Source organism: Alexandromys fortis, unplaced genomic scaffold, assembly GCF_014885135.2.
Source record: "Alexandromys fortis isolate MF-2015 unplaced genomic scaffold, M_Fortis_MF-2015_v1.1 scaffold_219, whole genome shotgun sequence".
Classification (NCBI taxonomy): Eukaryota; Metazoa; Chordata; class Mammalia; order Rodentia; family Cricetidae; genus Alexandromys; species Alexandromys fortis.
Genome location: NW_026068092.1, coordinates 1,398,859 through 1,421,416, shown reverse-complemented (window position 1 = coordinate 1,421,416; position 22,558 = coordinate 1,398,859). Strand labels below are relative to the sequence as shown.

The 22,558-nt window shown below is 51.3% G+C and overlaps 2 protein-coding genes across 17 annotated transcripts in view; one reads left to right on the top strand and one right to left on the bottom strand.

The window, feature by feature from the left end:
- The first annotated feature begins 2,148 nt into the window (after positions 1-2,148).
- LOC126489038 (coiled-coil domain-containing protein 74B-like) lies at positions 2,149-6,992 on the top strand. The gene is made up of 8 exons (XM_050123021.1): positions 2,149-2,492; positions 3,297-3,341; positions 4,258-4,317; positions 4,978-5,143; positions 5,985-6,168; positions 6,250-6,329; positions 6,404-6,460; positions 6,619-6,992. The coding sequence occupies exons 1-8, from the start codon at positions 2,234-2,236 to the stop codon at positions 6,860-6,862; spliced, it is 1,095 nt and encodes a 364-aa protein (XP_049978978.1). The 5' UTR covers positions 2,149-2,233; the 3' UTR covers positions 6,863-6,992.
- Positions 6,993-7,463: 471 nt separating this feature from the next.
- Med15 (mediator complex subunit 15) overlaps positions 7,464-22,558 on the bottom strand; it is a 63,485-nt gene continuing 48,390 nt past the window's right edge. For 10 of the 16 annotated variants that reach the window (XM_050122915.1, XM_050122919.1, XM_050122921.1 and 7 more), the window contains 10 exons: positions 17,564-17,683; positions 11,743-11,870; positions 11,510-11,637; positions 11,212-11,346; positions 11,076-11,139; positions 10,106-10,172; positions 9,616-9,776; positions 9,363-9,529; positions 8,998-9,096; positions 7,464-8,497 (listed from right to left, as the gene is read on the bottom strand). In XM_050122915.1, the coding sequence (XP_049978872.1) occupies positions 8,361-8,497; positions 8,998-9,096; positions 9,363-9,529; positions 9,616-9,776; positions 10,106-10,172; positions 11,076-11,139; positions 11,212-11,346; positions 11,510-11,637; positions 11,743-11,870; positions 17,564-17,683 (1,206 nt within the window). In that variant the 3' untranslated portion in view covers positions 7,464-8,360. Of the gene's footprint in view, positions 8,498-8,993; positions 9,111-9,362; positions 9,530-9,615; positions 9,777-10,105; positions 10,173-11,075; positions 11,140-11,211; positions 11,347-11,509; positions 11,638-11,742; positions 11,871-17,563; positions 17,684-22,558 lie in introns of all 16 variants that reach the window. The other 6 variants (XM_050122918.1, XM_050122928.1, XM_050122930.1 and 3 more) reach the window with 3 other exon arrangements.

Below are 22,558 nucleotides of genomic sequence, written 5' to 3'. Positions count from 1 at the left end.
GAAGGACTTCTGTCTCGTGGGTTTGATGGATTGAATTCAGGCTTCCCAGTAAGTTTCTCATCTGACATAGTAGCTTCAGTTATCTACTTGATACAGCTGGGAAAGGGAACTTGAGCTGAGGAGTTATACATGGCACCTTTTCTTGATTGTTTAGCCTAGCCTGCTTTGGGTGGTGCTATCCCTAGACAGCCTGGGAGCAAGCCCATTAGCAGTGATCCTTCCTTTATTGGTTTCTGCTTCAGGCTCCTGCCTTGAGTTCTTGTGTTGGCTTCTGCATGACAGACTATAACCTGTAAGTTAAAATAAACCCTTTCCCATTTTGTTTTTGGTCATGGTGTTGATCACAACAGAAAATAACTAGGGCACTCAACTAAATCATCTCCCTGAGTTTTGTTTTTTCTTTTTTTCACTGTAGCCTACGCTGAAACTCAGTATGTATCCTAGGCTAGAATTATAGTTGTTAGCTTCCACTATCAGTTTGAAATGGGCTTTTAAAAATTTGTTTCTGTGTTTGTTTTGAAGATAGGATTTCACTGTGTAGCTCTGGCTGGCCTGGAACTCACTATGTAGACCAGGATAGCCTCAGAATTACAGAGCTGCCTGCCTCTGCAGTGCTGAGATTGAAGCACAAAAGTGTCTTATGGCCATCTATTATGAGATCTGGTACCCTCTTCTAGCGTGCAGGCAGAACACTGTATATAATAAGTCTTAAAAAAGAAAAGAAATTTAGTTTTGAAACCAGACTTGGTGGTGCTTGCCTTTAATCCCAGGATTCAGGAAGCAGAGATGGATCTCTGAGTTCAAAGCCAACTTGGCCTACATAGCTGGACTAAGTCTCAAATGAAGGAAGGAATGAATGAATGGTCTCCAGGCAGCACAGGCTCAACTATGTCTCGAATAAATTAATAAATAAACGAATGACCAAATGAATAAATGGTCTGGTCTCCAGGAAGCAAAGACAGAACTCTGAGGTCAAGGCCAGCTTGTCCTACATAACTAGACTGTGGTTCAAACAAACAAACAGACAATTTGGTTTCCAAGTGGCTAAGAGTGCCTGCTGTGAGGCTGGAGAGATGATCCAGCAGTTAAGAGAGCTTCCTGCCCTTGCAGAGAACCTGTAGCTCCAGCTCTAGGGGGTCACTGCCTCTATGGGCAGGGCACACCAATAGTATGCACTCCTACAGACTAAAACTAAGTTGGGCTTTCTTTTTTAAAGAAAAGATCTATGTATTATGTATACAACATTCCTTCCATGTATGCTTGCATACCAGAAGAGGGCACCAGATCTCAGTATAGATGGCTGTGAATTGAACTCAGGACCTCTGGAAGAACAGTCAGTGCTCTTAACCTCTGAGCCATCTCTCCAGCCCTAAGTTGGGCTTTCTTATTTCAGGTCCTGCTAACTGGGTTCTCTGGACAGAAAAGTAAATGCTTCCTTCAAACAGCTCTCTCTTTGTTTTTTTTTTTGTTTTTTTTTTTTGGTTAAAGATTGTTAGTTGTTTTGTTTTTTCGAGACCGGATCTCACTAGGTAGCCCTGGCTGTCCTGGAACTCACTGTGTAGACCAGGCTGACCTTGAACTCACAAAGATTCTCCTGCCTTTGCTTCCCAAGTGCTGGAATAAAAGGCTCTCTTGTTCTTTATATGTCTCTCCTGTACGGGTTTAGGCAATTTTCTTCCTCCCTCCCTCCCTCCCTCCCTCCCTCCCTCCCTCCCTCCCTCCCTCCCTCCTTCCTTCTTTCTTCTTACACCCACAAAGATTCTATGAGTGTTAGAAGATTTTTAAAAACTATCTTTGTTTAAAAGTAAGCTATTAAAGCGGAAGACTAAGACCAACTTTAAAAATCAGTGCTGTGGCACCAGCGGGCTAGGATGGTGGCTCAGCAGGTATAGTGATTGCTGCCCCAGTATGAGTTCCTAAATTCGTTCCCTAGCACCCACATGAGAAGTGGGGAGGGAAGGCGCACACCCAGGATCTTAGCACTGGGCGGCGGGGAGATGGGAGGATCCTGGGGCTCCGGGCCTGCCCAGCTAGCAAGGAGGACAGAGTTTAGCTAAAATGCTAAAGCACGCACCCGCACACTAAACAGTTCAGGAGGCAGGCGCGTTCCTCTGAACAGAACGCGGCCGCAGGCCCCGCCCCATGGCGCGCCCCGCCCTCTCCGGCGCGCCCGTTCCCACGGCGACCGGGCGCCAGGCTCCCGCAGCGGGTACTGAGTGGCGGAGGCGCCTTCATGAGCGGGGCAGGGGTGGCGGCCGGGGCACGGCCCCTCAGCTCCGCGGCCCCAGGCTCCCGGAGTGCGACCCGCCCACGCCCGCGCCCTCCTGTCGGCCTGCAGCACGCGGGGACGCAGCAGGCTCCGCTCGGGCTCAGCGAGGCCCAGAAGCGGATCCTGGACCTGGAGAAAAGCCTGCAGTTCCTACAGCAGCAGCACTCGGAGACGCTAGTCAAACTCCACGAGGAGATAGAGCACCTGAAGCGGGAGAACAAGGGTGAGCCTCTGGGTGCTAGCCCAGCATTTACAGCCCGAATGCCGCGGCCATCAACTCTGAACAGTCTCCGGGTGCGGGGAAGGACGTGGGTGGCTTCTCTTTAGTAGGGCTTGCCTACAGTAGGGCTTAGTTAGTCCTCATGTGGTTCGTTTGTGCCCACCAGCCCAGGCAAATGCTGGACCTTCTGTGCACTCTGCCCAGCGCAGAGTACGGCCCAGCTCATTGTTTAAAATCGTTGCGGAAGTTAAACAGCAGAGCAAATGCGAGTAAATGGTCACCAACTAAACACATACAGATCTTTGGCAGGGATTGCTTGGATACTGCCTTGCATCCCTTCCAACCGGGGCGGGGCACCCTACATGCTCCCCATCCCCAAGGCTTGGCCTACCCAGAACTTTAGGCCCCAGTGTGACATGACTGCTATTCACTCTGCCTCACACCTTAGCTAGCGCTGCTCAACTTCCTCCCACTCAGGACCTGTGGCCTCAGTTTTCTCCCTCTTTCTGGTACTGTTTCTACCTGGAATGCCGAAGATTATTTCACTGGGCATCCTACTACATTAGAACTCCCTCTCTATGCTTTGACGGACCAGCCCCATGTCAAACCCCACTAACCATTGCCAGGGGACCCTGGAAGGCCAGCCATCCTGTCTTACTTTAGCAGCCCTGTTCCAGGCTGGCCTGGGGATGACAGGGATCAGCCAGAGGCATTTCTGGTGGGACCCATGTAAAGAGGAGCCACACTTCTGCTCTGAGTGGCTGTAGATTGTAGGTGTGATGATAAGGAGTCTTTGCTTGCTTTCAGATCTCCACTACAAACTAATCATGAACGAGAAGCCTCAGAAAAAAGGTAGGACTCAGCTGTTTGCTGGGAAGCACCACTCATGCCCACGTGGCGGCACCGAGGCCTGCGTGCTAACCAGTATGGGCCACTTTCCCCAGCCACAGCTGGTTTGCTGGCTCTCAGCACACAGGCATGAGGATTAGGAACTGTGCAGTAGGAACAGTAGGGAGGCTGCAGATGCTCCGGCTGCTGAGCCGAACTCCTGCAACTGGAGCAGCCCCGTGGCAGCCCCATCCCCTGACCCTCATAACCCTGGTAGGTCAATGGCTGCTGTGATACCTGCCCCTGGATCCCTAGCCCCGAGCCACTGCTTCCTTACACTTGAGTGAGGTGTCTCTCAGCATACTCCCTTTGGGGACTCCTTCCTGCTATCTCCACAGCAGCCTTAGGGGCCTGAGAACTAGCCAGTATCCAGAGCCCTTCCTCCTGCCCACTGTGGCTTGCTCTTCTTGTTGGTCCTCCAACATAGCACAGCCCAAGGGCACATCAGCTGAGTACCTAGGTTCCCTCCCCTAATAAACTTTCAGGTCATTTGGTAATCTGATTGTTAAAGATGTCTGCCTGGAAATGAATATCCCAATCCTGGCATGCCCGGGCTTCCTCTTCATGAAGGCATGCAGAGAATAGGAGGGCTCTTCAGCAGGGCAGGATGACCTGTTATGAACCCAGTGCAGCCCAAGCTGGTGGCCCGGCCCCAGCAGGACGTGGAGGTGGAAGCAGAGGCCATGCTTGATCCAAGACCTGCCTTAGGGCCTTCTGCTTCTTTGGTCACAGGACTTCTGCTTGGCAGCTGGCCCCTGCAGAAGCCTGGGGTGACTGCTCCTGTGGGGGCTCACCTGGGTGTGTAGCTACCATAAGAAAGTGTGAGACACAGCCCTGCCAGAAGCGGGTTCTCCAGCTGAGCCCTGCGTCTTCCCCACAGGCAGTCTCTCTACATCCAGTCTTCAGTCCAACAAGTCTACCTCCAACTCCACAGCATCTGGTGAGCCAGGGCCCTAGGCTGGACAGTCAGTGGGTCGTGCTGCCTAGAGAGTTGAAAATCCTTGTCTTTGGCAAAAGGGGCAGCCCCAGTATCCTATGAACAGAAACACCCAGTGAAAGGGTCTGTGGGACAGGAGTCCTTGAGGTGAGGCTCCCTAGGAGGATAAAGCCTGGCTGTCAGTGTGGCATAGCCAGATGCTGTAGCAGGCCCACCCTTTGGGGTAGTGAGTAGCTGTGTCATTAACAGAGGAACTCACGTACCCAGTCTGTTTCCTTCTGGGAGGGTGGTATGTGCTCCACCCATAGCCCCCAGCCCCTGCCCAGACAAAATACAGAGCCTCTTCTTACATTCACCTTCTATAGGAGGCTAGCCAGCTTCATAGCAGCAGCCCTGGGTGAATGAACGCACGCAGGCCAGATCCCAGGCATCTAGTTTCTTCTACCCCAAAACGGAAGCCAGCGTCCTCCACGTGACTAATCTGGCACGTCCAGCAGGCGCTACCACAGGCTTCACCCTCCCAACTTTATTCCTTCCCTCTCTTCAGGACAGCGGAGGAAACTGATGCAGGGTCAGGGCTACTTGGGTCCATTGGTTGATCCTAGAGAATGGGTCAGTGGCTTCTAAGGCCTTTTGTGATGGCCCTGTTGGTGTGCCCTGCAGCCAACTCTCAAGGCAAGACCAAGCCCCAGCCCAGCTCCTTCAAGAAGCAAGAGCTGAAGTCTGACGCCCTCCAAAAGACAGAGCTGGAAGAGCAGTCACTCAGCAGTGCTGCCCTGTTCCACAGCAGCAAGCTGGACAAGGCCTCTGGGGTGCAGGGACAGGCCAAGTAAGGCCTGCTTGCACCCGAGGACCAGGCCTGCACCCCAAGGGCCCCAAGCTTACCCTTAATAGGTTTCCACCCTGGGACCAGCATCTCCATAGACCTGACTCCATTTTGATGAAAATGGGCTCCAGGGAGCAGGCAGCTGCCAGGTTGCTTACTGTTCTACTGGCCTCTACTTTCTTCTCTCCCCTGGGGGTCCTGCAGAGACCCCTGGTTGACCTCATCTACAGGGGACCAGTGGAAACCCCTAAATTGCTATTTTCTCAGAGAAGAGACAGAAAGTGATTTGGCCTAATTAGTTTGCCAGGAGGGAGGGTGGGGTCCCCAGGGACAAGGGTCTTGATATGCAGACCTGGCTGGCTCGGAACTTACCCTGTAGGCCTTTCCCCGCCTCTGCCTCCTGTGTATGAGGATTACAGGTGTGAGCCACCACACCTGGCTATAGTCTGTTTTTACCAAGAACCACTGAGTAGGATTCCTGCGCCCGACAAGACTGGAGCCGGCATCTGTCTGATCAGTTTGCCTTTGGGAGACATGGGTTAGCAGAGCAGAGCAAGAGCCAACTCTGGGACCCCAGTTTTCCCAGTAGTCAGGCTCTGCCTTCTCTGAAGCCCCAATTCCTGGAACTACTATGGGCAAGAAACATGTGGGATGAGGTTACCTGGCAGCTAGCTAGTTGCTCCCCTCAACAAGGCAGAAGAGAGACCTGGGTCACAGCTGGCTCCGGAGCACCCTGGCTAGTGGGCAATGGAGCCCCACCTCTTCCACACTGGAGGCAGGGAGGCTGTGGGTGGGTGGCTAGACCATTCCCACAGGTCGTCTCTGTGCTGCTGTAATGTTTCAGAGACGAGGATGCAGAGGCTTCCAATTCAGGGGCCACGTTGGTGGGGGGCAGTCATGGCAGGCAAGGAACAGGGATGGCCTCCATACTGGGCCTGCCCCCGTGCCTGCGCAAGCCCACCACAGTGCAGCAGTGTGAGGTGGTCATCCGTCAGCTGTGGAACGCCAACCTCCTGCAGGCTCAGGAGGTGAGGCCCTGGGCAGGCATATGACCCTGCACGCCAGTGGCACGGGACACTGGACCCACCATGCCTCTCCCTGCTTTTCAGCTACAGCACCTCAAGTCACTCCTGGAAGGGAACCAAAGGCCCAAAGCTGCAGCTGAGGAGGTTGGGCTGGGCTCTCCAAAGTGAGTGCCTTGTGCCCGGCGCCCTGCCCCAGCCCAGGGGAGGTGTGGGCATCATGGCTAACTTTCTTTCCCAGGGACCAGGAGTCCATGCAGTTCCCCAAGGTCACCGCCAAGGGCCTCTCTAAGAAGTGGTAAGTCCCAGGCACAGGGAGTGGATGCCCCCAGGGACAGAAGGGTAGGGTGTCCAGAGTTAAAGCCAGGCAGGCCCTGCTCCTAGCCCAGCGACTGGCTCAGGTTACCCTGAGGCAGCTGCCAGATGCCTGCCCTGACCATGCTTTCCTCCACCCAGCCTAATTCTGAGCCCAATGCCTGCGACAGAGCGTGCCATCCTGCCTGCACTGAAGCAAAGCCTGAAAACCAACTTTGCTGAGCGGCAGAAAAGGCTGCAAGTAGTGCAGAGCCGGAGGCTGCACCGCTCCGTGCTGCTGGGCCGGCGCCCTGGGGGCCGGCCATCCTCTCTTGATAGTGGTTCACATCAGCCCTACTTTTCAGCCACACGAAATTCCAAGACAGACAGAACCCATGACAGATAAAGTACTTGTTCTCAGAATTGAGGAAACTGTCTATTTTCTCTATTATTTTACTATTCCTGCATCTATGCAAAAGCACGTTATAAAATGTTATTCTACTACCCACGGACTGAAAATAAAACTGTTTCTCCAAGGCCTAAGCTGCTTTCCTCACAGCTGTCAGGTGTCCCTGCTGCTCTGGAAGGGCCTGCCCCATCTAGGCAGCCAGAACTGGCACGGCCTAGGGGTGCTGTGCACTAGCAGTCTCACGGCATTTTGGGGCCAGCTGGCTTCCTCCCTTGACTGGCCTGCGGGCTGCCTTCTAGGTACATGGGCGTGACTGAGAACACTGTCCTGGCTCACCTGCTGGAGGGAAAACTGTCTTCTCCAGATCACACTCTACCTCAGGCCAGCAGATGCCACCCAGAAGTGGCCAACCTGCGCCTACTCCTACCCAGCATCAGAGCCTCACCCCTCCACTACCCACCCTTACATTAATCTCAGTAAACTAGACCAGGGCCTGAATCAGGAGGCAATGTCAGGAAGTAGATGAGGTCCAAGGATCCTAAGATGGACAGTACCCCTGCCAGTGGGCCTAGACTCACAAAAGGTAGACACAGTAAACTCCTGACAAACACAGGAATAATAAATTTATTATAAGAATCATATAACAGAGTAGTGCACATATAAAAAGGGGGAATTTCTTTTCACCAGAGCGCTACCCATTACAGCCCAGCGTGGCAAGTGCCTTAGGGCAGCGTTCTGAAGGAAGCCCATGCTTCTGGTGGCGGTACAGATAATAAGAATACGGTGTTCTGAGGCTGTGGGTCCCAATGACCGTATCTGACCAGCTGCTCATGTCTCACAGCACTGACAAAGGCCCTTCACCCAAGAGTGGCAAAGGAATGTCAGGGGCAGCCCCCGCCCCAGCTGGTCCTTCTCACAGCACTGAGGAGATCCATGAAGCTGAGGTCCTGCTAGCAGCAGAGAACCTGCTGCTGCCGCTGCCTTACTGGCCTTTCCTTCAAACTGAAACCTGGGCCCTAGATTCAGAAGTATTCATAGTGAGGTGTCCATGTACCTTATGAGGGACAACCTGAACCCCACACTGTGACTGGAGAACTGTGTGTATAGTGAGAGTTTCCTATGTCCTCGACATTCTCCAGACACAAGTACAATGTACTGTGACAGAGACGCTTAGATTGGACCTGAGTTCTCATGCTGCTCAGTGGACAGGGAGTCCAGGAAGGCTGTAGGAAGCATGGCTGTAGGAAGTGTTGGGCCTGACTTCTGGAAGAAATCAATGGGAAGCCTTCCTGGGAACACCCCAGGCCCTCATCAGCTCCACAGCTCCCTGATCAATACTGCACAAGCATGGGGAAACATCTGACAGTCCCAAGACAGAAGAAAAAGCAGGAAAGCTAGCCTAAGCCAGGCCCTCTAGGAAGCCAACCCCCAGTAACATATGGTAGTGGTGTGAACTCCGCAGCAGGGGTTGCCGCTGGTCCTCAAGTTCAGCTTGCTAGGCAGCTGAGAGGCAGGCCTGGTGGATGCTCTGGGCCCAGGTGTTGAGCAGGGCTGTGACAGAGTGCTTGTCGGGAAGCTGCAGCAGCCTGGAGGTCATGCACCGGTGCACTGACTGCAGAAAGGGGTTGGCATCTGCAACACAGCAGCAACCATGAGTGCCGGGCCTGGCAAGGCAGCGGCCCCTGAGCCAGCTCTTGCGTCACTTCCAGGAAGGGGTGCCACCTCTTAGTCTCCTGTGCTAAGAACTGGAATTTGTATGGAGCCCCAGACAGTCCCTGCTGTGTGCCAGCAGAGCCTTAGGGATTGATTATTCCACCCAAGGGGCTCTCTCTGGAGCCCGATCCCACAGACAGAGCTACATGAACTGCTTGCTGCTGGTGGCCCTGGGTCACCTTGGAGAGCTCCAAAGGAATACCATGAACTTGACTGCCCTCCCCCACTTGACAGGTGCCCCGAAACTGTTGGCAAGGGGCAAAGGACACAGTGGCCCTTCTTTCTCCAGGCAACTGCAGTCCAGCCTACCCTGCCTACTGGGGAGATGTGAGGTATCTTTCCGCTATATAGGGACCCTGGATGTGCAGAGATGATCCTGCCTGCCTTGGGTCTCCAGTGGTTTTTCTAGGTTCACCCACCATACTGCCACTGACGGTCGATCCACATCGGGCTCTGAGCAGGGTAGTCAGCAGGCACACTGAGCTCCAGTGGTGGCACACTAGGGAGGTCCTTGTCATCTGGAACACAAGAACTGCACATGTGAACCAGCTGACAGCCTGGCGAGCCGACACAACCTTGCTCACCTCATCCCTGCTTTGGTGGAGAAGGATTGAATGCATGGACTCAGGTGCTGGGGGGAGCTGGGGAGTTGGGACAGGGAATGAGAGGTGAGGCTAGAGCTGCAGTGTGGCAGGCCGTGTGAGCATGTGTGTAGCTTGAAAGCCCTGGAGACTGGCCTGAGCATGGATGGCAAACCACCACACCCACACCCCTGGACACTCACCCAGCTTGCAGATCAGGTGGACAGCGCCGTTGTTGCTACAGTGAGAAGGGTCCAAGTTCACCAGGAACTTGGGGTCCAACCTGGCCACTTCACCTTGCAGTACATTGGGGATGCTCTGCCGCTCGTCCTCCTCAAATCTGCGCTTCCGGGAACATACCACTGGGGACCTGGAGGAAGGGACTAAAGTTATTATGCAGATGCCACACAGCTTCTGGCTGCTGCTTATCACGAGGCCTAACCCGGGTATACATACACAATAGGTGGGCCATGGATGGCCATCATGGCGGGCACGAATGTGCGGTACAGGGAATGGTTGAAGACAGGTGAACGGATGTTGGCCAGGACTGCATCTAGGAGTGGCTGGCACAGGTCCTGCTGTTTGGTTGGAAGAACTGGGGGTGGTGGGGGTGTGGGCTAGAGACAAGACAGAAAGGGTCAGTGGCCTGGGCTCAAAGCCTCATCATTTTGAAGAGTCTTTCAGACTCCAGGGTCCTCCACAGCCTCTACAGACAGAGTGCAGACAATGGTGGCTGATTCTGAACGCATTCTAGCCTGCAGCCTCATTCCCACCCCAGTGCCCACATCCTCAGGGCAGGGCCTGAACAGAACTAGCAAACACAGGGGGTAGAAGGAAGGATTGGGCTCTGAGAGTGACTTCTGCCCTCTTTGCTCCTTGGGTAGAATTTCCAGATGAAATCGGGTTCCTTGAGAGCACTAACTTCTGACCCTTGGGCTCCACTCACCACTGCCATGTCATTCTTGAGTTTCTCCAGGGCAATCTCACACTTCTGCAAGGTCTTCAGGGGACACCTAGGGAGAGGACACATGGATCTGATACTCATATCCTGCTGGATGGCTAGGGCAGGCAACTCTTGGAGGCTGGTCCTGACCACCATCCAGGTAGTCTCTGGGGCCTCGGCCACTGGAAGCCATCACAGGACTCCCAGCCCACTAGCGTCTTCCAGAACAGACCCGGCAGGACTCAGTCTCATCTGGGCCAGCTCTTGTGCAATTTTGGCCCTGTAGCTTGAAGGGCTCTAACCTAAGAGGGCCTGGAGGACTGCGTAGCTCCAGCAGGCCTTACCCAGCAGTGACTGCCAGACAACTGGAAGAGTCCTCCTGAAGTCAGGCAGGGCTGTGATGCCTCAGTGGTTGTGCAGACATACCCACGGACACCGTAGTCCTCAACACTGCCATTAACTGTACCCTATGGCTGGTGGGCATAGGCGGTAGAAGCCTGGCAGCCCAATTCATCCATGAGCTTCTGATAGGCCTCATTTGGGTTTGTCTTTACAATTAGTGCACACAGCTGCAGCTGGGCCCACAGCACACGGGGGGAGACGCAGCAGTCTGCCAAAGGCCACTGGCAAGTTAGGAAGAGTCCAAAGGCAGACTCAGCCGTCATGGGTAGCTGCAGGTGGGGCCACTACAAACCAGGACCTAGGATAGTGTCCCATGAACCAGGCAGGCTATAACAACCATAGGAGGAAGTGTGAGGCCCACAAAGCCTTGGGCAGGGTTGAAAGGTGGGTGCTGGGACAGCAGGCAGGGTTGAAGCTTCAGCACACACCTACTTGTGAAGTCATCCTTGCTTCAGGTATGGTCCACAGAGCTGCTGTGGGCTTTGTTAAGCCCATACTGTCACCAAGTCTTGGGGACTCTGTGAGTTGTGGTACAACACAGTCCCTCCCAAAGTCCTAGAGCAGTGCTCACCGCTTAGAGGGGTCAGTGAGAATGTCCAGCAGGCTCTTCATCTTACTGAGGTCCTTTTTTCTGTCTAGGAAAGGAAGGGGACACTAAGAAACAGGCCCTGCATGTCCCGGCCCCGTCTTGGCCTGGGCCAGCCTACCTTCATTCTTGTCGATCTTGTTGATCATGCGTCGCAGGGGCTCAATGTACTTGGACAACTGCTTCAGCTTGTCCAGATACTGTTGTTCTTCAGCCTGGCTGGAACCAGCTGGGCTCATGACAGAGCTGGGGTTCACTGCAAAGGACAGGATGGGTAAGGTGGATGGCTACAACCTATGGGGCAGGTGTCACAACAGGTCTGGGGGTCCCATGAGATCTTTACAGAACTTGAGACCTTGGGAGGGGAAGGGGTATTAGGCGCCTTGTAGAGCTGTCCACCCAGCCCAGGCCCAACTTACCAGGGGTGTTTAAAGGTCCAGGGGAGGGGACGCTGAAGTTCTGTGGGGTGCGTGCTGTCACTGGGCTCTGAGAAGGCTGTGGTGAGGGGCTAGGCAGGAAGCTGCTGGGGGATGGGGCAGGGCCGGAGCTGCAGCCAAGTGAATAAAAGCAGGTCTGAGCCCAGAACACCATGCCAGCCAGGTCAAAAGGGGTGAAGGGAGGATGAAGCATGTGTGCACCCCCAGCAGCCTACCTGACATTGGAGTTGGGCTGTGAGCCAGGTTGTGGGGAGGGCTGTGGAGGAGGGGGCATCGACTGTGGGGTCTGCACCTGCTGGCCCGGCGATGGTGAGGACAGCATGGTGAGGCTGCTTTGGCTGACCTGGAAGTGAAGAGACTTAGCCAGCTCCATGCTATACATGCACCCTTCCCAAAGCACCCACTGGTCCGACCTCTCATCTTATACCCTTTTTTTTTTTTTTCCCAAGATGTTATACACTCAGGCACAAGCCTCACCTCTGGGTGCATACAGCACATGGTATCCAAGAGGGTGGAAGAAGGCCAGGCGGGCAGCCTGGCTCCTTGGAGGAGGCCCATGAGGATTTCAGGTTTCTGGGCTGGCATAGCTGTGGTAACTACTTGTTTTTCAAGCATTTGTGTGTAAGGAGGGAGCCTAGAAAGGCTTTTTGCTCTGCCTAACCTAGGAAACACTTCTCTGAGGATCAGTAAAAACGGTTCTTTGCTAGCCTATGGAGACAGTCTTCCTGTGTGCCTCCCTGAGTCTTCCTGTCTGACTCTAGGTCCAAGGATGAGGTCTTGAACGAAGTGGCTGTGACTTGTGCAGATGCTGCCGCCTCACCCCATCTTAACTGAGGTGAGATGGATGGCCAAGGAGTCATGTGCATATCTGTAAACGGTACTACACTGACTCCACAACACCTCTGGCTAGCATGGCAGAGCCCACTTGAAGGGATGAGTATCAGAGATCCCTGGGCTCAGAGGCCTGGCTCTGCCCATAGTGGCTGCCCTCTGCTGTCAGCGCACATTTGGACAACAGACACAGGGCTGACTGCACCACCACTAGCACCAGGGCCACTGACTATCTAAGAACTCCAGGGACTGAAAGCACAGAACCAGGCAAAGGGAACAGGATATACCTGCTCCCACTTTTCAGCAGAGAAGCATAGGAAGGCCGTTCTAGGTGGAGAGACAGCTGCCCATTGGTCTCTTGCTATCCTGGGATACCCTGGAGGCCATACCAGCTCAAAAGGCCCCAAGCATCCAAGGAAGCACTTCTACCCCAGTCGATCACTGTGCACCAAGCACCCCCACAGCCTGCTTCTCGTGGCTCACAGGCCAGCCAGCCAGTCTGTAGACCAAGTCAATCAGGTGCCTCTCCCAGCTTACTAGACACTGATGCCCAAGTGGGGCCATACTGCCACATCTCCCCACACCATCTCTGCCACATCATGTGGATTGTTGGGCAAAAATTACTACTTATGAGTAGGTTCTTAACCTCTCAAATTGGGAATAGGCACAGGTCCAACAAGGAAAATGATACCTGCACTTCTCAGCTGCTCACCCCTCACTGGCCAGGCCAAGGACGACATGGGGCCTGGTAGACTGCTTGGCCATAAGCTCTCAGACCCAAATTTAGTTTCTAGAGACCTCTTGGAGTAGCTCACACCATCTATAATTCCAGCTCAAGGACCCAATGCTGCCTTCTGGTTCTGTGGGCATTGCCCTCACATGCACTAACCCCCACAGAGAAGAAACGTAGTTAAAATCTCAAAGAAAAAAAGGGTGGCCCAGACAATGATGTCACTCTGTGACCAAGAAACCCCTGCACAGTGGGGAGCAGGAGAGCAAAGTCAGGCATCTGGCTGCTGGGCAGTCACATCAGTCTTCCTCTGAGCAGAGACTCACCCTGACTTAAGGAGGTCAGAGTTGAGCTCAGCAGACATCACAGCTATGGTGCTGGATGCATTAGGAATCCATGGATACCAGGGCAGGCACATGTCACCCAGACCATAAGACCTGCTTGAAATCAACCCATGTCCTATCAAAGTCCCAGAACCACACAGTTCCAGGAAGACTACAAAGGGTACAAAAAAAGTTGTAGTTTGAGCCCTGCCCTATTGGCCTGGGCTTTCATACATGTTCCCAAGAGACCCTGAAATCCCTTCCCTTTCTCTGTGCCAACTGCCTACCCACACTTTATACTGCTGCAGCGGCTATTCCTGGTAGGTGTTCCTTGGCTCAGGCATACTACATGGGACAGTTAGGCACCCTGAGGGTCACAGGACTGAACAGGGCTACAAAGTAGGAAATTTCACAGTTCATGTCCTACCTTAACACTCACACTTGGGCACAGGACACACACTTTGACACCCTCTGCCTTTGTTGATGACATAGCAGAGATCAAAGCAGCTACCCAAGACAAGAGGCAGTGGTCTAAGACATGAAGGAACAATAATCAGAGGAGCATAGGGGATAGAGAAGCCTCCAACATAGGTAAAACCTGCAGAGCCCAGCCAAAGGGTCATGCCTTTGGGGACAAGAGGGTCTCTTCCCTGTTGGGAAGCCTGAACATCAGTGTCATGATTCTCTTCCCCTAGCATAGTCCAGGCTGCACCCAGCCTATGTACACATGAGACTCTTCCAGACCCACATAAGCAGCATGTGCCCCAGCAAACCTCACCAGGGTTTTACCAGCTCTGGGACTTCCAGGAGACCGAGTGTGGGGTCAACCTGGATTCTTTGGCTGCCCCAGGCCAGGGCAGCTGGCAGGCCCCAGAGGATGGGAGGCAGGGAAAGATTTCTAATAGGAAGGAAAACAAACCAAGGATACCCTTTCACCTCCATGATCTGGAAACTCCAGCCCCCTAGAACCTTCTAGGAGTCAGTGCCAAGTTGTTCAAGTCTTAGTCATCACAGATATCCCTGGTACAAAGGAGCAGCCCAAAAAGCATCTCTAGCCAGAGGTGACCTAGCAAGGAGCAAGGATGTGGGGAAGAACCAGAGGGGTGCTGCTGTTCTTGGGGCTTCTATCAGGGAAGGGGCGGGCAATGGGACACGGACACATTCTTAGCCCAGGCATGGGCATGTCACAGGTGCTAACAAAAGTCCGGGTGGCACCTGAGGAAGAGCTTCTAGAAGACAGACCCTTGTACAGCATCTGTCACTTGCATGTTATAGGCAGGAACTCGGCAACCAGTCAGGTGACTTGCTCAGGGAAAGACCAGGCACCGTAAACATGGGGCTTCAACAATGGTGACAGTTTGCTAGGTAGATCATGTGGGAACTATATAGCATGATTGGGTCAGAAGGAAGAGTCTGGGTAGACTGACAAAAAAACAAAACAAACCCAGGAGACCAGAGGAACCACAGCTGGGGATGGGGGTCAATTCAAAGGGCCACAGAGAACCTTGAGACAGGCAGGCACTGTGATTCTGCTCCTTTCTGGATCCTATACCTGCCTAGCACTTAAAACTGTCCTTGCTCCTGACCCAGTACTGAACAAGAACTTGGAGTCCCACTCCAGAGAAGCAAGGAGCTCTTGTCATGGTCTGCTTGCTTACATTCACCATGTTTCACAGACAGGCACTGGGGATGCTGCTGGCTTGGCCCTGGTGATGACAGGAAGGAAGGGCTGAAGTCAGACAGCTATACTGTATGGCAGAGGCAGCCTGCAGCCTTTTCTCCACTGGTTCTCTCCCTTAAGTACTCTCAGGGCCTTTCTCCTCTGACGAGGCAAGCAAAAATGAATGTGCTTAAAAAAAAAATATCAAGCCAGCTGGGTCATGGTGGCACATGCCTTTAATCCCAACACTTGGGAGACAGAGTCAGGAAGATCTCTGAGTTCGAGGCCAGCTACAGACTGAGTTTCAGTACACAGAGGAACCCTGTCTCAAAAAAACAGTAAAAAAAATAAAATAAATAAAACAAAAAATCAAATCAAAGCAAAGCAAAGCAAAGCACAACCTGTCTTAGATGCTCTGGCCACACTGTACTGCTCCAGACTCCTACAGCTGATGTGTTTGTCTCCGGCACACTAGCCCAGAGCTGCATGGACATGTCCCTACCTGCCAGGACCTCACAGGACAATCAATAAGTCTGGGTGGACTTAAGGTGGTATCTAACAGTGATGGCTCAGTCAATCAAGCCATAGTGTTCTATGAAAGTGGCCCAAACTTTTTCAAGTACCTTTCATCTATTTTTCTCTATTTTTCTCTCTTTCCTTTCCTCCAATGAACTCCCTTGCCTTCTGGGTTTAGGAAGCACTATAGACCCTAAGAACCACTCAGTTCACAGTAGGAGACAGAGGCAGGATAAGGCCCAGGCCAGAACTTAGTCCAAGAGATGCACAGACAGGAGAGAGAGAACAAGGCTGTCAGAGCAGCAACAAAAGCAGGGCTAAGGGTTCCTAGGAGAGTCTACTGACAGGACTTGAGTCCTGATCCTCAGCACGCTACCTTCTGCTCCTTCCCACTGTCCACAGTGAGAGCTAATGCGATTTTACACATGAAGAACCTTGCTCAAGATCTGGCATACATCACACCCTCAAAATGTTGGGGACCTTTAGTTTCCACAGAGTCCTCTGTTAAGTCATCTATCCCCACAACTCCACCTGACTCTGTGAACCCAACGCACATTGAGCAAGAGGCCTCTGCACCTCTGAAGAAAACTACACAACTGTCCCATGACTATGTGCAGTTCCTGCATGTGGGCCCTCAGGCAAGGCAGGAATTCCATCTGCTAGAATTATAGATACATTTTCCTTTGTAGGAAAAGGAATTCTAAAGTTCTTTCAGTTATCAGGGTTCCTACAATAAACTCACTCATATGGAAAGCCCTGTGATGAAGGCACACTCAGGCATTCTACTCTCATCATCTTCACACAATGCCGCACACAAAGGAATACACAGGTGGGGGACATGTGTACAGACTATGTCCATGAAATCATCAGGTGCACAGAGTGGAGTCCACTAGGTTTCTATATGGCAATGACTCCTCCCAGCTAACTCTATAATATTCTGGACCAGCAAAACGTTTGCCCATGGTGGCTGTCCGCAGTGATCTGGACCATACAACTCAATGTCAGTGAGTGCTTAAAATGTGATCGGCACTACTGAGGATCTGGATGCTCGGTGGAAACCTAACAGCTGCACACAGTGCACAGCATTGCACAGCAGAGCCCTAGGAAGCCACACTGTCTTCTTTTGAGATCACATCTCATGTAGCTCAGGTTGGCTTCCAAACTCATGTCAAGAGTTCCAGAAATGCTGCCAGACAGACTCAGTTGTATACATGTAGCTTGGCAATCAAACACAGGGCCTTGTGCATGCTAGGCAAGTCCTCTGCCAACTTGACTGCATCCCCAGCCCATGTCTTCTGTTTTACTTTACCATGAAAACAAAAGCAGTATGCCCATTGTAAAGTAAAGAAAACGCCCCTCAGGAAAATCAGTATGAGCTGAGCACGCTGAGACATGCCTGTAGTCCCAGCACTTGAAAGGCATAGGCAAAGGCAGGCAGATCTCTGAATTCAAGGTCAGAGTGAGTTCCAGGACAGCCAGTGCAACACAGAGGCATCGAGTAGTTAACTACACAGGCCGCCCTGTCGGAGGCATCTACTAGGTAACTACATAGGCTACGCTATCAGAGGCATCTAGTAGGTAACTACACAGGCCGCCCTGTCAGAGGCATCTAGCAGGTAACTACACAGGCTACACTATCAGAGGCATCTAGTAGGTAACTACACAGGCTACGCTATCAGAGGCATCTAGTAGGTACTACACAGGCCGCCTGTCAGAGGCATCTAGCAGGTAACTACACAGGCCGCCCTGTCAGAGGCATCTAGCAGGTAACTACACAGGCTGCCCTGTCTTGAAGGAAAGAAAGACAGACAGACCAGTAGAGCTTGGCCTCAAACAAAGTTTACCACTTGTTTCACTGCTCTGAAAGCCACCATGAGGAAGTCATGGACAATGAAAGAAGGTGTGCTTCATGAAGGGGCGCAGAGGAAACCCAAGCTTCCGGGCTGAGCCCTATAAGAAGCCCAATCCGTAAATACCTGTGCTGTGGGCTGTCCGCCCAAAGAGATGGAGCTTGACGGGCCAGCAGACATGGTGGAGGTGGGCGGGAACCGAGCTCTTACGTGCATCCCGCCTTGGGCCAAGGCTTCAGCAATCATCTTTGAGGACAGAGGGACAACAGACAAGATAATTGCAACAAGAACTGCAGTGCATGATAGGTGCAGGTGTGTGCAGCCTCAGGAAGAGGCCCCTTCAAAGGACCCAGATGTGTGGTGGTGCTCAAGGACACAGTCAAGCACACATCTCTATGCTCAGGGAAGCACCAGAAGTGTAGCGGTACCGAGAATGTAAGCAGATTTCTATTCTACTAGCCAGTCTGCGACGGTTGTCCTGGACACACCTTTGAACTGTAGGCAGCACAGACCCTGGGGAGTTAGAGCCAGACTGCTCAGGTGGCAGTCTAGGGAGACCAAGTTTTGGGGACAAACTTGGAAAGAGGACATGTCAGTCAGGCTTGCAAAGAGCAAAGTCAAAGTCACTGAAGCAGCATCTTGCTCAGCACAGCATTCTCTTAGAAGTGCACCTGCAGCCCAAAACACACCCATCTCTCTGGCCTCCTGGGGATGCTGATTCTGGAAGTGTGGAGGAATAAGGGAGGGGTGGCAGGAGAGCCTGGGGTTCTCCCAAGGAGCTTCTTCACTAATTAATGATGAAGGGCTCTCCACAGGGGCACAAAAACATCTGCAGAGCCAAGTCAGGAGCTTCAAGACCAACAGAGAACTTTCCTTGGGTCAACTTCTGTTTCTTGATTCACACAACCAGCCAAAGGGAGGCTATCAATGTCATGGCTTTGGAGCTGGCTGTCTTTACTCTGTGTTCTGAGGGACGGGCGGAGTCCAACCTAACTCCTGGAAAGCAAGGCCTACATGCACTCAACATGTCACAAACTAGATCAAAATAACACAACCTGGCACAGAAAGTAGGACCTTGCCACCAAAACAAAACAAAGCAAACCCAATAGCAGATGTGAGAGCATCACTTCAGCACAGGAGTTAAGAGATAGCAGGGGCAATGTGGTGAGACCCCACTTCAAAAAACTAAACCATTTAATCCTAGGAAGCTCTGAGCTGAGCTACCAGAGAAGTATGGTATTGTAGATGATGCAGTCTGTGCAGCAACGGAGCTAGAGACAAGGCTCCAGGCCAGGCCTATGGGCCTGCAGCATCACACACACAGCTCATGTTCACACACAGGAGGTGCGTGCTGCAAGTACCACAGAAGATCCCAAAGAGAACATCTTAATAGCCAAGAAAGGTAGAACCCTCACCATTCCTGCAGTCAGCCAAACAAACCTTCTGGTCCTGATGGTGGCTGTCAAACCAGGGGTGCTGTCCCAAACAGCCCATTCCCCAACAGGTCACTGGCAAGACACAAAGAGGGCTAGATGTTCAAGGGCCCGCTGCCTACACTGGGGAGGAGGAGATGAAGGGAATTTATTTCAGGGTTCTTAATAGGATGGGGAGATCATTTAGGGAGGTCCGTTCACAACCAGTGGCTGCAGTGCCATCTACAACACTCCTTCCAAATGACAGGACATTCACCGTGATGTGAGAGATGCCAGCTTCTCTCCAGAAACAGGAAAAGCCACAGGAAGGAAGCATGATGGACCCTCTGGCTGGTTTTCTTTTCTATCTATCTATCTATCTATCTATCTATCTATCTATCTATCTATCTATCTATCTATCTATTTTTAATACTTTAAAGATTTATTGTATGAGTTTTGTCGACATGCATATATGTGCACCATGTACATGCCTGATACCTGCAGAGTTTCATTCTCTGAAACTGGAGTTACAGATAGTTGTGAGCCACCATGTGGTGCTGGGAACTGAACCCATATCCTCAGGAGGAGCAACAAGTGTTCTTAACCTCCAAGCTGTCTCTCCAGCTCTATCTAGTTTATTTTATAAGGTTTTTTTTTTTTTAAATAACCTGTGTATGAGTACCTAGACTGCATGTATGTCTGTGCAACCATGAACATTCAGTATCTTTGGAGGCTGAAAGAGTTAGTTATACATGGCTGTGAGCTACCACATGGATGCTGGGAACAGAACCCAGGTCCTTAACAACAGTCAGTGCTTTTAAGCTTAACAATCTCTCCAGGCCCTGACCAGTTTTCTTTCTTTTCTTTTCTTTTTTTTTCTTTCTTTCTTTTTGTTTTTTCGAGATAAGGTTTCTCTGTGTAACAGTCCAGCTGTCCTGGAACTCCCTCTGTAGACCAGGCTGGCTTTGAACTCACAGAGATCTGCCTGCCCCACCTCTGCCTCCTGAGTGCTGGGATTAAAAGCATGTGCCACCACTGCCCAGCCTGACTGGTTTTCTTTATGAAGAACTTCTGACAAGAAAAGCTCATTTTCTTCTAGGCAGAAATCCCAGAGGAAAGCACCATAAATGTTTATAGGATCAGATGAGCAGCTACCAAGTGCAACTTACTGTCAATGAGCCTTTCTCTACTTCTCAATGCACTGCTACCTCCAAAGGAATTCTAACGGAGCACAGAGCACCTGCCTGGTTCCCGCCTGTGGCCACTGTACAGAAGACTGAGGAGCACAGAGGTGAAGATCAATTCTAAGTCGTCGTGTGTGTACACATGACAGACACCCGTCTTGTTTTATTGATCAGTTTTACATTACTAATCATAGTGTGTGTTATCGCTCGGTTTTACATTACTAGAAGAACAGAGAGTGAAAAGACGCATGCACAGGAAAATAAAGACATACTCTGCTCTATTTTACTGCTGGAGCCCAGCAAATTCCACTGAAGATGACTTCATCTCTCCCAGCAACGTGAGCCTCTTCAGGCAAGAGAGCCGGATAAAACAAACAGCATAGGGCTACTGATCCTTCCAGAACATTACTTACCCTAGGCAAAGAGCCCTGCTACCATTACCACACAAATCACAGTACCTGTCACCCTGGCAGCAGTGTAGGCTCTACCAAGATGTCTCTACTATTGAGGCCCCCATGCTAACAACTCTCACAGGGCTGGCTGGCGGCCTGTTTTGTGGTGCGTGTGTGGTAGTTTGCATGAACAAAGGTACAGTGTGTGGTTTCTTCATCCCAACAGAATATGTGGGTACTGGGTTGGAAATTCTAATCTGTCTTTGAGCTCCTGATTAATTAGATAACTGGCCATGGTGTACAGGAGCCTTCAAAGGCACCCTGTGGTTCAGTCCTGAAAAACTTAAAAAAAAAAAAAAAAACTGTCTCAAACTCAGCCATACACTGGCAAAATCACTTCAAGATCAAAAACAAGGTGCTACTCAGAAGAGCAGCAGGTACTACAGTCACTCCTATGAGGCTGCTTCCAATAAGGAGTTTCTGCCTGCAGAGGGTGCTCTCTGATGTCAAATCACAAGCCTTAGGTTTGGTTGTGGGCTGTGAGCCAGTGGCAGAGCACTTGCTAACCATGCTTAAGGTTTTCTTTTTTGTGCTGTTTTCTGAGACAGGGTTTTCCTGTATAGCTATGGCTGTCTTGGAACTCGTTCTGTAGACTAGTCTGGCCTCAAACTCACAGAGATCTGCCTGTCTCTGCCTCCTGAGTGCTGGGATTAAAGGCACACATTACTACACTTGGCTATTTTTTAAAACTGTTTTAAAATTTACTTATTTTTAAATTATGAGCATTAGTGTTTGCCTGCATATAAGTCTTTGTAAGAGTGTTGGATCCCCTGAAACTGGAGTTACACACAGTTGTGAGTTGTCATATGGGTGTTGGGAATTGAACCTGGCTCTCTGGAAGAACAGTTGGTACTCTTAACTGCTGAGCCATCTCTTCAGCCCCTAAACAAATGTTTTAAAGCTCATTTCTCAGGTTGGTACTACTAAAAGGTGGTCAAAATTTTAATAAGGGCTAAGTCCCCTACAATGGGCCAGTGTGTATAGAAGTGATAGTATTAACTGTCAACTTGATTGTCTTTGGAATTACCAAAGAGACAAGTTTCCAGTATCCCTGTGAGGGAGTATCTTAATTAGGTTAACAGAGGTGACTCCACTCCCTGGGCTGGGGTCCTCAACTACATAGACAAGAGAATGTAATCTGAGCACAAGCATCTATTGCTGTCTGCTTCTTGTTTTGTTTGCAACCAGGTCTCTCTAAGTAGCCAGAACAGGTCTGGAACTTGCTAAGTAGACCAGGCTGGCCTTGAACTCACAGGAATCCCCCTGCCTCTTCTTCTGGAGGGCTGGGATTGAAGTGTGCACTACCACACCTGGCCGTTCTCTGCTTTTTGACTGTAAGATGCAATGTGGCTGGCTGCCTCATGCTTCTGCAACCTTGACTCTCACCACTATGGACTGGACCTTGAACTGTGAGCCAGAAAAACTCCTCAAATTTCTTTTGTCAGAGTGTTCATTACAGCAACAGGAAAAGTAACTACTATAAGACACGACCACAGAAACTGAACCTGAGTTCCTTCCTCTCTTTTATGTCCCAGGTGCCTCAGGTGGTAGCTTTGATCTACCACATGCTCCCTGTCATGACATGCTGCCCCAATATAGGCCTCAAAGCAAGAGTCAAGCAGCTGTCAACTGAACCTCCACAAACATGGAAAACATCATACATAAATTGTACGGGGGCTGAGAATGCAGATGATGGATGGAGTGCTTACCTAGCATGCAGAAAGCCCTGGTTCTACCAATACTGCATACATTGCATGCCTGTAATCCAAACACTCACAGGTAGAAGAAGGATGAGAAGTTCAAGGTCAGCCTCAGCTACATAGGAAGTTAAAGGCCAGTCAGGTCTTTCTGAGACCAAGTCCAAATAAATCTGCATAGACAATACAACTTCAGTGATGTGAGAAAACCAGAAACAATACCCACTGCTTCCTGCTCTGCGTGCTTCTCTTACACCTCTCTAGTCTCTAGTCTCTGCAGTTCTCGCACTCTGAAAAAGCTCATAGACCAGAGTGCTACAGTCATTTTCCTGGCACTAAGGCAACCTGCATTTCAAAGAAGCCTCGATTCCAGGAC

Excerpts from the sequence above, each read along its gene's own strand:
- LOC126489038 (XM_050123021.1), top strand. The coding sequence starts at position 2,234 with ATGAGCGGGGCAGGGGTGGCGGCCGGGGCACGGCCCCTCAGCTCCGCG. Across the intron at positions 4,318-4,977 it reads CTCCAACTCCACAGCATCTG|CCAACTCTCAAGGCAAGACC; the intron begins GTGAGCCAGGGC and ends TGTGCCCTGCAG. Across the intron at positions 6,461-6,618 it reads AAGGGCCTCTCTAAGAAGTG|CCTAATTCTGAGCCCAATGC; the intron begins GTAAGTCCCAGG and ends TCCTCCACCCAG.